Source organism: Myotis yumanensis, unplaced genomic scaffold (assembly GCF_028538775.1).
Source record: "Myotis yumanensis isolate MYYU_CA2020_CCGP unplaced genomic scaffold, mMyoYum1.0.hap1 SCAF_19, whole genome shotgun sequence".
NCBI lineage: Eukaryota > Metazoa > Chordata > Mammalia > Chiroptera > Vespertilionidae > Myotis > Myotis yumanensis.
The window spans coordinates 22,445,689-22,461,100 of NW_027223770.1; the positions used below are offsets into that span (position 1 = coordinate 22,445,689).

Below are 15,412 nucleotides of genomic sequence, written 5' to 3' on the forward strand. Positions count from 1 at the left end.
TTAAGGATAAATAGAACTGCATTCAGAGGTCTCAATGCTATTATTTCAAGTTGTTTCATATAGACTCTATAGATACCGCTGGGTAATAAGAATGAAGATTTTAACTGTAAGTGAAGAGGTACATGAGTACATGACAGGAGCTGAGTAAAAACCCTGGAAGGTTAAAATTTGAATTGGAAAGTCATTTTAAATTCCTGATTTTATTCTTTTCTTTGCAAATACATGTTTTTGTCATGTCTAGTCATGGAAAAATCTCATCTCAGCGGGCGACCGCACCACCGCACCTGACTCCAGCAGGGTGTGGTCAGGGGCTGGGCCAGCAGCCAGGGACCTGTGCTTCCTGTTGTATCAGGAGAAGGGACTCTCCTGGCCACCGGCTGGACAGTGAGAACATCCAAAGAACACGGCTGCCGTGGATTAAAATACTTTGTGTCTGTTCAGACCCTGTGGTGGGCAGAGGAATGGCCTCCTGAAAGATCCACATCCCAATCCCAGGAGCTGTAACTCTGTGAGGCTGTGGGGTAAGAGGGTCGGTTGCAGATGGAGTTGGGGTGGCTGAGGTGCTGACGTCATGATGAAGAGATTACCCCGGGTTTCCGGGGGAGGCCACCTGCTGGTGCTGGCCTCGAGGCTAGAATGGGGGCCCTGGGCCCAGGAAGGTGGGCCGTAGGGAGATGGGGTCTCCCCTGGCTACACAGCCCTGCTGGCAGTTTGAGCTCAGCCCAGCGAGATCCGTCTCAGGCTTCGAGCCTACACATCCGTTAGTTAGATCATTCCTGTTGTTTTCAGCCGCCAAGTGTGCAGTAGTAAAATGTTCCATCAGCAATAAATAGGAAGCGACCATACACGTGTTTCTGTAGCAGAGATTCCCCAAACAAGTAGGAAAACAAAACTCCTTATTGATCCTCCTCCGCAGTGGAAATAGGCCGCCGGCTCTGTGTAGTGACCATCAGGAAGGCGGAGCAGTAAGCGTCTCTCCCGGACCTTCTTCCTTCACTTTGCCGGAGCCGACATTCACTGAGCGGAACTGGTGTTGCTGGTTGGGGGCCCCGTGTGCCCCAAGGGCTCTGGGTTACTCTTTCTGTCTCAACTGACATCTGGGATATATCCACACACACATATTTACAACGTGTGTTTGTTTATATGTATATATAATATATTTCCTATATGTTTATATATCATATATTTACCATATGTTTATATGTATATATCATATATAAAGTGTGTGTGTGTGTGTGTGTATTTGCAGTGCATTGTGGGAAATGATGCCACGGTGCCATTGGACGTGTGGTGGAAAGTGGGGTGAGACTTAACCTGTGCACGAGCTGGGGAAGGCATCACAGTGTGAGTGAGCCCGACCCGGATCCCAGAAGATGTGCAGAAGGTTTTCATGTCAAGAGAAGCATTCGAGGGAATCACACTCACCGGAGTATCGGGCAGTGAAAAAAGTCAAGTGCGGCTGCTATAGAAGCAAGATGGTGGCAGGAGGTGGTTGATGAGCTGGGTGGGGGCCTCCTTTAAGGAGCTTGGACCTTGGGCCAAAATAGAGGCCCTCGATGTCTTTTAAAATGAGATAATTACATGTAAAATGGCTCTTGGAGGCCAGGAGGACGCTCCAGGCTCCTGCGGACTCCCCTCGCCTGCAGTCTCCCTCCCTGAGGGCTAACTTCACACAGACAACAACACAGCAGGAAAACCAAGCTGCGTGTGCACTGCTGCTGATTCAAAAGTATTTTGACAATAAGTGAATGGATTCTCACACGCTTATTGTAACCCATTTGAAGGGAAAGTTTAGAGCCCCAAGTTTTAGTAGCGTTGATGAGGTAAGCTGGTGACCCCAACCATTTGTTCACCCTTCGAATTGCATCTGTTTGGGAATGGCTTTGTATATGACGATATGGCGCTTTTTGGCCTGTGAAGTTCAAGTATGCTACGTGTCACTTTAATATCAGGTCATCTATTGCCAAGAAAATGACATTAAAAACATGATGTGGGTTGTGAAAATGTTGTAGAAAAACTGCAAAGGAATGCACGTTTAGTTTAATTGGGTTGTGATCTTCTGAATGTAAATGGTCTCATGCCGAATTGCCTAACGATATGTAAATTATATGTAAGACTTTTCTGCCAAAGATCTGAGGAACCCCGGAAACGTGAGAAGAGTGGCTAGGAAGCTCAGCCAGGCACTTCTGCAGTCCTCTTCAGAGTCTATCTGGCGGAGTCCTGTGGTTTTGAACCTAGTGGTAAAGTTTTTATTGCGACATTGGATAACACAGCTCTATTTTGAGTGTTTAATGAATAGTTAGTGGAAAATATTTAGTAACTACAAACGAAAGAAAGCAATTTCCTTTTGGGGGAATTGCATCTTGGTCTGACTGCTTAGTCATCTTATCTTTTCAAACAATCTGCCTTTTCGGTTTCTCGGTGGTGGTTCGGGATGATAACAACTCTCGTTGTGTGGTGCTTCTGACAGAGCACTCTTGCCATCTCGCTTGGTCCTCACAACTCTCTTCTGCACTCTGCCTTTTGTAGGTGATATGTTGGTTGCCTCCTGCACCGGCCCGCCCCGACCAGGGCCCGGGCCGGGGAGGAACCTGCAGCCGAGGTACGTGCCCTTGACTGGAATCGAACCCGGGACCCTTCATTCCACAGGCCGACGCTCTATCCACTGAGCCAAACCGGTTCTGGCAAGGCTTTTAATAATGGGAGATATCTAGTTATGTCATACGTACCTACGTACGGTAGTTTCTCTGCTAGTAAGGTGGCAGTACAACTTAGCTTACCCTGTTCTTGGGCCAGGAGAGAGCAGATATCTGGTAGCTAGTATTTCAACCACAATAGTAGTAGACATTTTTTAAAAATTATGCTACGTAGTATTTATTATACTTACCTTGTGTTTATATAGCAAGGCCCCAACAGGTCATGACAGGGAGGGTGAATATATCTCCAGCAAGTTGATAGTAAATTAAAAAAAACATTAGGCCTCCAATCAGTATATTATTATCACATAATCCGTCACAGGACTTGTTTCCAGGCTCTATGGAGACATTTTACAGCCAAGTAATAAGACAAACAACTCAATTAAAAGAGAGGCAAAAGATTTCACAACACACCGCACAAAAGATGATACACGCATTCCAATCATCGTGTTCAAGCACGCTCAGCATCGTGGTTCACCAGGGAAATGCAAATGCGAATACAGGTCAATATAAGGTGCCACCACATGTCCAACAGAGAGGCTAAAACCAAAAAGACTGACAGCTGACGTCTTGGGGAGCCTGGGGAACGTCATCCGTTGTTGTGGGAAAGAACAGTGTACAGCCCGTTTGGAACATAGCTCAGCACCTCTTCATTATGTGAGCTACGATTTAGCATGTGGCCAGCAGTTTCACTTCTAGAGATCTACCAGTGACAAACGACAACACGCGTCCATAAAAAAATAGACTTACAAATGTTTAGAGCGGCTTGATTCGTAATAGCCCCAAAATGAAAACAGCCCATATGTTTGTCAACAGTTGAGTGGATAAACAAATGGTGGAATACAAGGCTATACTGCGTGGCAGTACAAAAGAACTACATGCTTATGCGCCCAGCAATATGGATGGGGCTCGCTTATGCCCAGCGGAAGAAGCCAGACCCAAAAGGCAATGTGTTGTATGAGTTCAACGATATAAAATTCTCCAACTGGAGCGAGTCACCCGGATTAACAGAAAGGGGGTTCGGTAGTTGCCTGGATCCTAGACTCCGGGGAGAATTGATTGCAAAGAGGCACCTTTTGGGATGACAGAAATAGTTGATATCTTGGTTAGGATAGTAGTTATAGTTGATATCTTGGTTAGGATAGTAGTTATATGTGAAAACTCATTGAATGGGACAGTTACACAGACATTTAATTATATGTCGATTATACCTCAATTAGTTTGTTTTATAAAGTAAAAAAAAAATTACATAGAAAAGCAACGCCAAATTGCTGCCCATCAATGGATGCTAGAGATTCCGTTTCTACACTTTCTATTTGGATACTTTTGGGGTTCGCTTCTTGAATAATCCCTCCTTCCCTGACCTTTCTGCCTTGTTGCTTCTGTTATATATCCGAGTTCCATGTGTGTGTGGCCAGTTTATGTGATCTCTGGTCCGTTTCACTGTTTATCCTGTCTTAATTCTTCCAGCCTCATTCGCAGCCCCACTGTCGTCATTCGCTCTCGTCAGCAAATGTTTAGGCTGTTCCTGAGCCCGTGTTGTTTCCTAGACATTCTGCCAAGAGCTCCTCTGTTTCTGTGCTCCGAGCAAAACCCCGCTGGAGTATTGACGGGGGGGCTGTATTGATTTTATTGATCAACTTGGGTAGACTTTGGATTTTTGCAATATTAAATTCTTTTGTTTATAACTGCGGTCTATCTTTTTATTTGTTAAGATCTTCATGAATGTCTCCCAGGACAGTTTGTAATTTTCCCTGTAAAGTTTCTGAACATATTTTGTATTCATTTCAAGACATTTGATTTTTTTTTATTTCATCGTAAGTGAAATCTTCCTCCTAATTATGTTTTCTTGCAGTTTTTTTTTTGTTGATGTGCAGAAATATGATTTTTCCAAAAAAAATTTAATCATATATACAGGTAACTTTAGAATTTGTTTTAAAAAGAAGTCCATTGAACCCAGCCAGCGTGGCTCAGGGGTTGAGCATTGACCTATGAACCAGGAGGTCATGGTTCGATTCCCGCTCAGGGCACATGCCCGCAGGAGGCAGCCAGTCAGTAATTCTCTCTCATCATTGATGTTTCTCTCTCTCTCCATCTCCCTTCCTCCCTGAAATAAAAAATATATATTTTTGGGGGGAAAAAGAAGAAGCCCATTGATGGATGAGCAGAATTTGTCATGTGTGCGCACGCATATTTTGCAAAGCGGTGGTGTTAAGGACACACTTTCCTCAAGTCCTTAGTTAACTCTTTGGAGGCGAGTCTGCATGTGAGGTTGGCCCTGGGTCGCAGGAGAGGGTAATGGCTGGAGCTGGGGTGCTCCCAGCTTTACGTCGAGCCCCATTCGTGCGGTCACGGATGCCAGTGAGAGGGGTCTCTGGCCAGGCCAGCATCCTCGGATTATAACAGACACCCACGGATCTCCCGTTGTCGCGATGGTTACGCGTGGCGCAGGCTGTCATCGCTAAAAACGTGTCGCTCTTCTCTTTCAGCATCCGGAGCGTGATGCAGAAGTATCTTGAGGAGAGAAATGAAATCACCTTCGACAAGATTTTCAATCAGAAAATTGGTAAGTCCCGCTGACGCATTGAGCATCTGCGCCTTCACTCGCAATGTCGCTGTCACCGCAGTGATGTCTGCGTGCAGGCCCAACGCTCCGTGTGCTTTACACTTCAGGCCGGGAGGGGAGAGTTCATGCAATTAACCAGGTGCTTAGTGATGACTTACATTTTGAGGCACCTGTCCTGTGAATAAGCCTGTGGGAAACAGACAAGTTTGACTTGAGGTCTTAAGGGCGCGTGGGAGGCAGCCAGAATCGGGCACTTGGAACCAGCTCCCTCTGTTGGGACCCACTTCTGGGGCCCCAGCTGCTCTCAGGTTGTACTTTCCAGGATCCCAGGGAGCTGGCCTGTGTCTTCCCAGACATCACCCCACTCTCGAGGTTGGCTGTATCTTCCCAAAGTGTGGGGCTGGAGAACTTGATCTTGGCGGTTGTCATGGGTTGTGTGGGTTCTGTGCGCCATTCATTCGGGTCAGTTCCACATCAGAGTCTGTACCCTGCAGGTCACCAGGCCTGCCCCGGTCGTATCCGCAGAGGCCCCGGCTCTGGCTAACACTGGTCCTGGCCCGTGGGGACGTGTGGTTGTGTGGGGGTGCTCTGCGGCTGCCACAGCTAGTCCCTGCAGAAGTGAGGACTGACCAGCAGTTGCTTTAACGTGGAGCTTCGAGGCCCGAGGCCCATGAGGAAGGGAGGTGTTCTCCCTGGCTTTCTGAGGCTGGCGGTGCATTTAGGGGGGACTGTCAGCCGGTGCAGGGAAGAGCTGTCATCTGCATGCCTTCCCCCCGCCCCCCATCAGTTCCTGCTGTCCAGAAATTTCCAGAATAACATCTTATTCTCAGCTAGGATGGACTTCTCATTGGGCCTGCCAGCCGGCTGTATTGTTAACCTGCCCATAGAGAGGTGGTAGACAGACGATTCTAGGGTGGTCACGTGACGTCCACAGAGCAGAGTCTGAGCGAATAGCATGTTCCTTTCCTTTCTTTGCACCTTGACAGTCCCCTAGAGTTATTCAGGTCAGATTCGCCGAGGAACTGGGCCTTGGTTTGCAAATTATTTTACTATTAAAGGAAGTGACGTTATTGAACTTTCAAGAAATGAAGGTCTTATTACAGTTCCCTGGAACTCTAATTCCGCGTTCAGTTCTGTTTCCGTGATTCATAAGTGCAGACTGACCCCTTAAATATATGTTTTTATTCATACAAATGTATATTTTTGGTAATATTTTTAATTTAAAAAATATATATTCAGATATGTTGTCTGTAATGTAAAACTCACCTATTATATACAGCTCAGTAGTTTTTTTTAGTGTATTCGCAGTGTTGTGTAGTCATTACCACACTTATTTTATTATTATTGTTTTTATTGTTTTCAGAGAGAGGAAGCGAGAGGGAGAGAAAGATAGAAACATCAATGATGAGAGAATATCATCGATTGGCTGCCTCCTGCATACCCCATACTGGGGATCAAGCCTGAAACCCAGGCATGTGGCCTGACCAGGAATCAGATTGTGACCTCCTGGTTCATGGGTCAATGCTCAACCACTGAGCCACACCAACTGGGCACCACACTTATTTTAGAACATCTTCAAACCTTCCCCCCAAAGAAACTCCATATCCCGTTAGCAGTCACTCCCCATTCTCCCCCTCCCCCAACCCCTGGTTACCAGTAATCCAGCTTCTGCCTCTGGATTTGCCTGTTGGACACTCCGAATAAATGGAATCCCATAGCATGTGGCCTTTTTAAAAAAATTTTAATCGTCACCCGAGGATAGTTTTCCATTGATGTTTAGAGAGTGGAAGACAGAGAGAAACATCGATGTGAGAGAAACACATCGATTGGTTGCCTCCTGCGCAGGGGAGGAACCTGCAACCGAGGTACGTGCCCTGGGCTGGAATCGAACCCGGGACCCTTCGGTCCGCAGGCCGACGCTCTATCCACTGAGCCAGACCGGCCAGGGCAGCATGAGGCCTTTGCATTGAGCTCTCAGCATAGTATTTGGAAGGTTCACACGTGGTGTATGTAGCACGTGTCAGGACCTCGTCCTTTGTATGCCCAGTGGTCTTCCATGGCCTGGCTGCGCCACACTGTGCTTGTCCGTTCATTCACCCATGCGCGGGTGGAGGTCTGGGTTGGTTCCCCTTCCTGGCTACTGCGCACCATGCTGCCGTGAGAGGAAGGCACGTCTTAACACGTAGTTGGTGTGAATGGCTCCCTGTGACAAACACGTGCTGGTAGATGGACCAGCCTGCCCCCCTTGTGGCTCTCACTCCAGTTTCTGAAAGGCCTGGAGGGTTCTTTCTCCCTTTGTGTTCTCTGCTCCTCGCTCTCCCTCCTGTACCCCCTTTCCTGTCTGCCCTCCCCCCAACACACATGCAACCCCCAAACATGTCCTTCCCACGGTTTCGACCCACACCTTCCCTGACATAGGCTCCGGGAGCCTTTGATCTGAGCACCTGACAGCATTACGCTGGCCTTGAACCTTAGCTTCGGCCACACCCCCTCTTCCCCAGGAGCCCCTTCGCTGGACACAGATGGTCTGTGAATTTCCTCTCAGTTATGCTGTTAAACTGTCTGAGTGAGTCATTCCTTCTTCCCTTCTTTCCGACGTGTGAGCTTGGAGCTGGTCAAGAGGAGCTGTTTACTCTTGGGAGCTCACGGAGAAGAGCCACTGGTGGGGGGTGGGGTGGGGAGAGGGCATGGGGTAACCGGCCGGACACCGATCTGTCACTACGCTTTGCCGTGGCTGTAGGTTTAATGTGTCGCGTGCTCGCCTGTCTGGGCCCCCCTTTGCTCTGTGGCATTCTCCTCTGGCCGGCGTTGGGGGTTGGGGGAGAGTGGAAGAGGGGCCACGGGAGGATAAACGGGTCCTCTCTCCAGCTCTGTATTCCTGTTTCAGCTCCCTCCGCTCCCCCTCTGTCTCTCCCATCTGGTCCACCTGCCTCCTTTCGTGACTGTCTCCATGTGCTGCCGCCCTGTTGGTGTCTGTGTTACCCTTACGGCTTTTCTGTGGTTCTCTTGCTGTTTTCACCCTCTGTCCCCTCGCCTCTCAACCCCTTTCCTCACTGCCCCTCCCCTACCGGCACCATTCCTGCCTTCCGATTTGTGAGCTTGGAGATGGTTAGCACAGGGTTTGGGGGACGCCCCCCCAGTGTGGGCTCTAGGCAGTTTGGAAACATGTTTTGTAAAAATGAAAAAAAAATAGGAGCATTTGCAAGCCTTTGCTTGAGATAACGGGTAATTGGCAGACCCGTTGGCTGCACCCCCGAACTGATTGTTGTTTCATTAGTTTTCTTATCGATGAAGTCGGGACAATAACAGTAGCCGCTTCATAAGGCTGTTGTGAGGATTCAGCAGGAAATGTTTGCGAAGCCCTCGACACAATGAGTTGTTCTCAGCAGATGCTCAATGAATGAAAGCTCTTAAATGAAATGGCTTTTAATAAAAATGTTTCATCTTACACAAAAGTGGGCTAGAATACAATCCCGCAAACATATACGTCTCCCGGATTCAATATTTTTCAACGTTTTGCTATATTTGCTTTCGTCATCCCCTCTTTTTGTGGTTGCCGAAATATTTTAAAGCAATTAGTAAACGCCTCATAGCATCTCAGTCCTATATGACTGAGAGAGAGAGAGAAACATCGATGTGAGAGAGACACATCAATTGGTTGCCTCCCGTAGACCTGGGGCAGGGGATTGAGCCTGTGGCCGAGGTACGTGCCCTTGACTGGAATCGAACCTGGGACCCCTTGGGTCCGCAGGCCGACGTTCTATCCACTGAGCCACACCAGCCAGGGTCTTACAGTTTCACAATCAGAGACTGGATTCCCTGGAGCCTCTGGATAAGACCTCAGCTTGCCAGCACCCGAAGGAGCCCACCTGGACTTGTGCGATAAAGAATGGGGGTTGTTGACTTGTCACCGCGCTCCTGGTAATTTAATACCTGGCAACAGAAAACTAATACAGTGGGATGGGGTGGGGTGTCTTAATTATTTTGTTTTTAATTGCCAATTTTCAGAATAGAAGACTGAGAGCTGCATTTATCCTTCTTCTCATTCTTCCATAGAGATTATGTCCTAATGTTTATTAATTAAGTTGGTTCCTAATTGGCTGTCAGTGAAATTTACACATTTAGGTAATGACACAATATTCTTGCTTTGGCTCATTGAAAGAACAGCCTTCAAGGGATCCTGGTTATTGAATAGACAGTAAAGTCAGCTTGTCAGCGGTGGCTAAGGTGATTCTGTTACAGGTTTCTTCTAGAATATACATACATGGAAACGGTTGCTTCCCCCGCTGCCAGAGAGGCACATGGCGTTAGATAGGTTTCATCTGTCTGTGGGCAATCTATTTAGCTTCTGTCTGCGAACTTCTCCCCTTAGAGGAGGATGTTTCTGATTAAGAGGAGGCAGAATTCATGAGGTATGCAAATGCTCTCCAGTTTAAAGACCCTCCTGGTTAATGTAATATTACATCACATATTGCCTGGGAAGACACTTCCTTTTATGACACCGGGGCTTCAGAGCTTAATCCGGAGTTTAAGTACCAATCTTTCTGAATTGGTTTGAAGTAATGTTGGCGCCTGAAACGTGACTTTTGGTCAAAACAAAACTTTGCAGTTTTTTCTTTAAAAAAAAAAAGGGGGGCTCTATTGAGGTATGGTATGACATGCCGTAAAATCCGCCCATCGTTAAGTTGTAATTGGACGAGTTACAGTCTGATGAGTTCTAGTGCGTTCACGGAGTTGCACAACCGTCACCACACTCTCATTTTTAAAACGTTTCCGAGCCTTAGAGAGACCCCCTTGTGCCCACGTGTAGTCACCCCCTCCTTGCTCCCCTTCCAGCTCCCGGCAGCCGCTCATCTGCCTGCTGTCTCCACAGGAATTTGCCCTTTCTGAACAGTTCATAGAAACGGCATCTCACAGCATGTAGACGGGGGCCTTCTGCACCTGGCTTCTTTAGCTCAGCGTGAGGTTTTGGACCTTCATTGACGTGGTGGGTGTAACCAGTGCTTCATTCACGGCCGGGTAATATTCCATATTGTGGATAGACCGCATTTTTTTTTTTTTTTTTTTTGATCCATTCACCAGCTGATGGACGCTTGGATTCTTCTCACTGTGTGTCATTATGAATGATGCCGCTGTGGTTTCAGGACATTGACACGAAAAGCATGATTTCAAAGGACATTTACATGAAAAAGAATGCGAAAATCATTTTTTGGCATTTAAGGTTAAGGCATAAGAAATATACACTTGCCAGGGATTTTTGACAACAAAAATGAATATTTCATTTTTAAAACAGTACGTTGGAAAAACAGAAATTGTACCAAAAGTCCCTTTAAAAAACATTTCTGCGCAGCCCCTACAGAAATACACAAAGATGGACGCAAATGTCATAGGCACCTATTAATAAGCACTAGTAATTCTATAAGACCAAAGGGACACGGAAAGACAGAATGAAACAGGTTAGGGTGTTTTGTTGTTGTTTTTTTGTCAGTTTCAGAAGAGCAAGCCTTCCAATCTATTTTCTAATTGATCAAATTACTTCTTCAGCTGTTTGGTTAAAACCTGCACATATTTAAAACTTGCAACTTCCAACTCAAAGGCGGGGATTAAATTATAGTGAAGTAAGCACTTTTGCATGTGGCCCTGGAGGGAGGACTCTCAACCTGGGAGCCACCGGTGTCAGTCTTTGTTTTCCCTTTTGTTTCCGTCTTTGTTTGGCTGTGTTAGCTGCTGTGCCCTGAAGGCCTGCCCCTGGCAAATGCTGCCTCTGGATTGACAGTCACTGAGCCGGGTTCCCACCCGATCTTGTCTGCACAACCTTCTCCAGCCAAGAGCAACCTACCAGGAGGGAGAAGAAAAACCTCGGGGCCCCAGGCAGTCCTGCTGCAATTATCCAGGCCTTTGTGGAGACTTTCAGTGAGAGAAGGAGTTGAAGATCCGTTTAAACTTTCAGACTGCTGAGATAAACACTTGACTGAGCGCCGCTAATTGGATTTTCACCCTGGAGAAATGAGGGGCCCAGATTGTGCAGTTTCAACTTGGGTTGCCTAATAAGAATGCTGCCCAGAGAGGAAAGATGCCAGAGAAGAGGGAAGCGCTGGGAGGACTTAAGGACCGATGGGCAGGCAGGCTTCGCCGCTGATTTTCTTACCTGTGCGGCCTCAGCAGGCCTGGGTATTTTAAAATCCGAATTTTTAAGTGGTATCCGCATTTTTAACCGGTATATAGCTAATCCGCATACCGCTTAAAAATTCGGATTAGCTATTAACCGCTTAAAAATTCGGATTAGCTATTAACCGGTTAAAAATGCGGATACCACTTAAAAATTCGGATTTTGTAATCAAAGAAAATACAATAATTTCAAGAGAAACATCAAATGTGCTTTATTCACAGTAATGTCCATTGCTAGCTACACATTTCCCCCATCTTTCAGGTAATTTGTGGATACCCTCCCATTAGAACTTTTCTTGTCGTGAGGCAGACCATTCAGAGACCCAGTTTTCCACTTCTTCGTACGTTTTGAAGTGCTGCTCAGAAAGTGCGTGTGCCATCGATCGGAACACGTGGTCATCTGAAGGGGCAAGGTCTGGTGAATACGGCGGGTGGGCTAATACTTCCCAGGCAAGATCTTTTAACGTGTCTTTAACTGGTTTTGAAGTGTGTGATGGTGCGTCATCATGGTGTGTCTTCTGGCCCATTGTGGTTGTTTTACGATCAAAGCGGGGTTCAAATTGATTATTTGTTGTTGGTAGCGATCAGTATTAACGGTTTCACCTGGTTTTAGAAGCTCATAACATACCACACCTTCCTGATCCCACCAAATGCAGAGCTGTGTCTTCTTTCCGAAGTGATTTGGCCTTGCAGTTGATGTTGATGGTTGACCTGGATCAACCCATGATTTTGTGCGTTTGGGATTCTCAAAATAAATCCACTTTTCATCACCAGTCACAATTCGATGCAAAAAAAAGTTTCTTTCGTGCCATTGAAGCAACATGACTTTTAGTGGGGATGCATCGGCGGACAGTCCTGAAAGCTGTGCCCTTGTGGAGCTGACATCTCCAGGGGGACAGACCAGCAGATACATGCAGGCAGACCTCGGCGATATTGCGGGTTGCCTTCCAGACCGCCGCCATAAAGCGAGCATGGCGATAAAGTGAGTCACATGCATTTTGGGGTTTCCCGGTGCATGTAAAAGTTATGTTTACACTGTACTGTAGCCTTTCAAGTGTGAAATAGAATTCTAAAAAAGCAACATACACATCTTAATTTAAAAATAGGCTAAAAATGCTAGCCCCCGCCTGAGCCTTCAGCGAGCCATCATCTTTTTTGCCGGTGGAGGGTCTTGCCTCGATGTGGATGAAAGCGCAGTGAAGCGAAGAAGCGCAGTGAAATAGGCACGCCCATAGGGACGTGTGGCGGGACCAGTCCTGGAGAATCCGAGAGCCAGGAAGAGGGGCAGGAAGGCCATGTGGGTGGCAGTTTCAAACCGAGTGTTTTCAGAAGGCACCACTTGCAGAGGGACAGTTGAACAAAGACCTGGGGGAGCTGAGGCTGCCCCCCCCCCCCCGCCCCAGCCCCCCGTGTATTTATCTAGGGGAAGCGGGTCCAGGCGGAGGGTTCGGTAGGGCAGAGACCTTAGATCAGAGCCAGGTGATGGAGGAGCAGCGAGGAGGCTGTGCCGAGGCGCTGGGCGTGAGTGACAGGTACGGGGCAAGGGTTTTTTAGGCCATCTTTTGGCTTTTACTCAGAGTGGGATGGGGCGCAGCAGGTGTGAGCACCGGGGTGGCAGGCTCTGACGGAGGCCGTCACAGAGCAGCCTCCTGCCCTGGGAGCCTGGGCCGGTGAGGATGCTGGGCCAGTGAGGATGCTGGGCCGGTGAGGATGCTGGGCCGGTGAGGATGCTGGGCCAGTGAGGATGCTGGGCCGGTGAGGATGCTGGGCCAGCAGCAGCGGAGCTGGCGAGGGGTCCCTCAACTCCAGACTGGCAGATGGGATTTGTAGTGAATTGTATTGTGGCTCTAAAGGGGGTGGGCAGGACAGGGGCGTGCAGGGGACACCACGCCCGCAGGTTCAGTTAGGGCCGGGACCTGCAGGAAAGGCTCAGGTAAGAAGCCGTGGATATGGGGCAGTGTTTTCCTTCCTGCATCCTTGAGTTAGGTGCCTTGATTTGCAAGGTGGGCCATCCGCTGAAGAGAATGGTCACACCCTGTTCTCATTCTGCCTGATGCTTTCAGGTCAGCCTTGTAGCTCGGAGCTCGGCCCCTCCTCTGTTCGCTCTCCGCTTGCCAAAACAGAGAAGATTCTTATGTTTCGGGGTGGACGAGAAATCCCAGCAAAGGTGGGGCAGGGAGAGCTGTTCTAGTCCCTGAAAGAGGCTATTGAAAGCAGTGGCGCCCAAGGAGAGAAACTAGGGCAGCTTCTTAAAGAAGCAAATATTCTCCCCTGGTGGGATGCACTTACTCGCTAAAGAAATCTTTTATTTTTTTTTTAATTGACGTTTTCACGGTAACTTAAAAAAAATATATATATCACCGCTGGTCATCAGCGTTCGCTCTGTAGGAATCCATTCACCTAGCATATAATTTAGGACTATTTAAGAAGATTGAACCGAGCTGTTTTGTGGCTTCTACTCTTAAACCAACAAGTGCGTTCGGAGTCGATGACGGAGAAGAACTTGACCCAGATTAGCTTACCGGGAACAGCGACGGGGGCCCTTCTCTCCTCCCGTTGCTCTGTAGTGTGTGGGTTTCAGAATGTGCCTGATTGCCACCCGCGGAGACACCACACAGACTCCAGTTGTCGCTTTTCTTTTTGTTTATTGATTATTATGCTCTACGCTGCGCTCTTGCATTTGAAGAACGGTTTTATAGAGGTGTAATGTGCGTACACTCACGGGCGTCCGTTTCGAGTGTAGAGGTTGAGTTCTGACCGTGTATGTGCCGTGTATTACTGCACAATCCGCATACAGACCATTTTTATCCCTTTCAGAGGAACACGCGTGGCCTTTTATATTGAGCTCACCCAGCCCCAGGCATCCACTGATCTGCCTAAGTCACAGCAGGTTACACTTGGCTTTTCTAGGACTTCATAGAAATAGAATCGAGCAACAGGCACTCGTGTGTGTCTGGCTTCCTGGCCCCTCAGCACAGTGTCCGTCCTTGAGGTTCCTGTGTATTATTGCTTATGTGGGGATTTTGTTTCTTTCATTGAATAGTATCCCACAGTACGGACTGAACACAGGTCACTTGTTCACGGACATTGGGGCTGTTCAGATTTGGGGCAGTTATAAATGGAGCCGCTGCAGACATTCTTACACACGCCTTGTGAGCGTACCCTGTCATTTCTCTCGGGTCCGGGCCTGACCCCTAGAAGCATCGCGGGATCTCCCAGGAAAGGTGCACGCACGGTCTGCTGGTTACGTCATCTTGATGAATTGACCCCTTTACCATGATGAGAAGTCCTTTATCCTGATCGTGTATTAACTTTGTCTAATATTGATAAAATCGCTTCAGCGTTTGCGATATTAGTGTTTGCGTGACACATCTGTTCTCTAACTCTTTTAAAATATATATATTTTTATTGATTTCTGAGAGGAAGGGAGAGGGAGAGATAGAAACATCAACGATGAGAGAGCATCATTGATCGGCTGCCTCCTGCACGCCCCCTACTGGGGATCGAGTCCGCAAATGGAATCGAACCCTGGCCTCCCGGGTCATAGGCCGACGCTTAACCACCGAGCTGCACGGGCCAGGCTCCTGCTCTAACTCTCAGTTGGATTGTTTGGACCATTTACAGTGGAATACTTACCAGTGTAGTTGGATTTGAGGCTCACATCCTCCTGTTTGTTTCCTTGTGGCTTTTTTCTTAGTTTCCGTCTTCTTTTGGATCGAGTGTATTCTGGTATGTTATGCTATTGTCACTACCGGCTTACTAGCTACCCGTCTTCATTTCGTTTATTTATTTGTGGTGGTTATAGGCACCTCGGTTTCCCTGCACTCCTGGGGCCCTCGCCTCAGCAGGACCACCCTGGTCCGTGTGGGTCCCCCTCCCAGCACCACCTCTCAGAAAGTACTTCCCGGCCGAGAGCCGGCCCATCTGGGGCCCTCCTAGTCTGTTTCCCTTCTCCCAGGCACCCCAGCCCTTTCCAGGCCCG

At 47.9% G+C, this 15,412-nt stretch overlaps 1 protein-coding gene across 2 annotated transcripts in view; it reads left to right on the forward strand.

The window, feature by feature from the left end:
- Positions 1 to 15,412, forward strand: part of GRK3 (G protein-coupled receptor kinase 3) — a 79,625-nt gene that overhangs the window by 12,570 nt on the left and 51,643 nt on the right. For both annotated transcript variants that reach the window (XM_070400089.1, XM_070400090.1), the window contains exon 2: positions 5,186 to 5,262. In XM_070400089.1, coding sequence (XP_070256190.1) covers positions 5,186 to 5,262 — 77 coding nt within the window. The remainder of the gene's footprint in view (positions 1 to 5,185; positions 5,263 to 15,412) is intronic.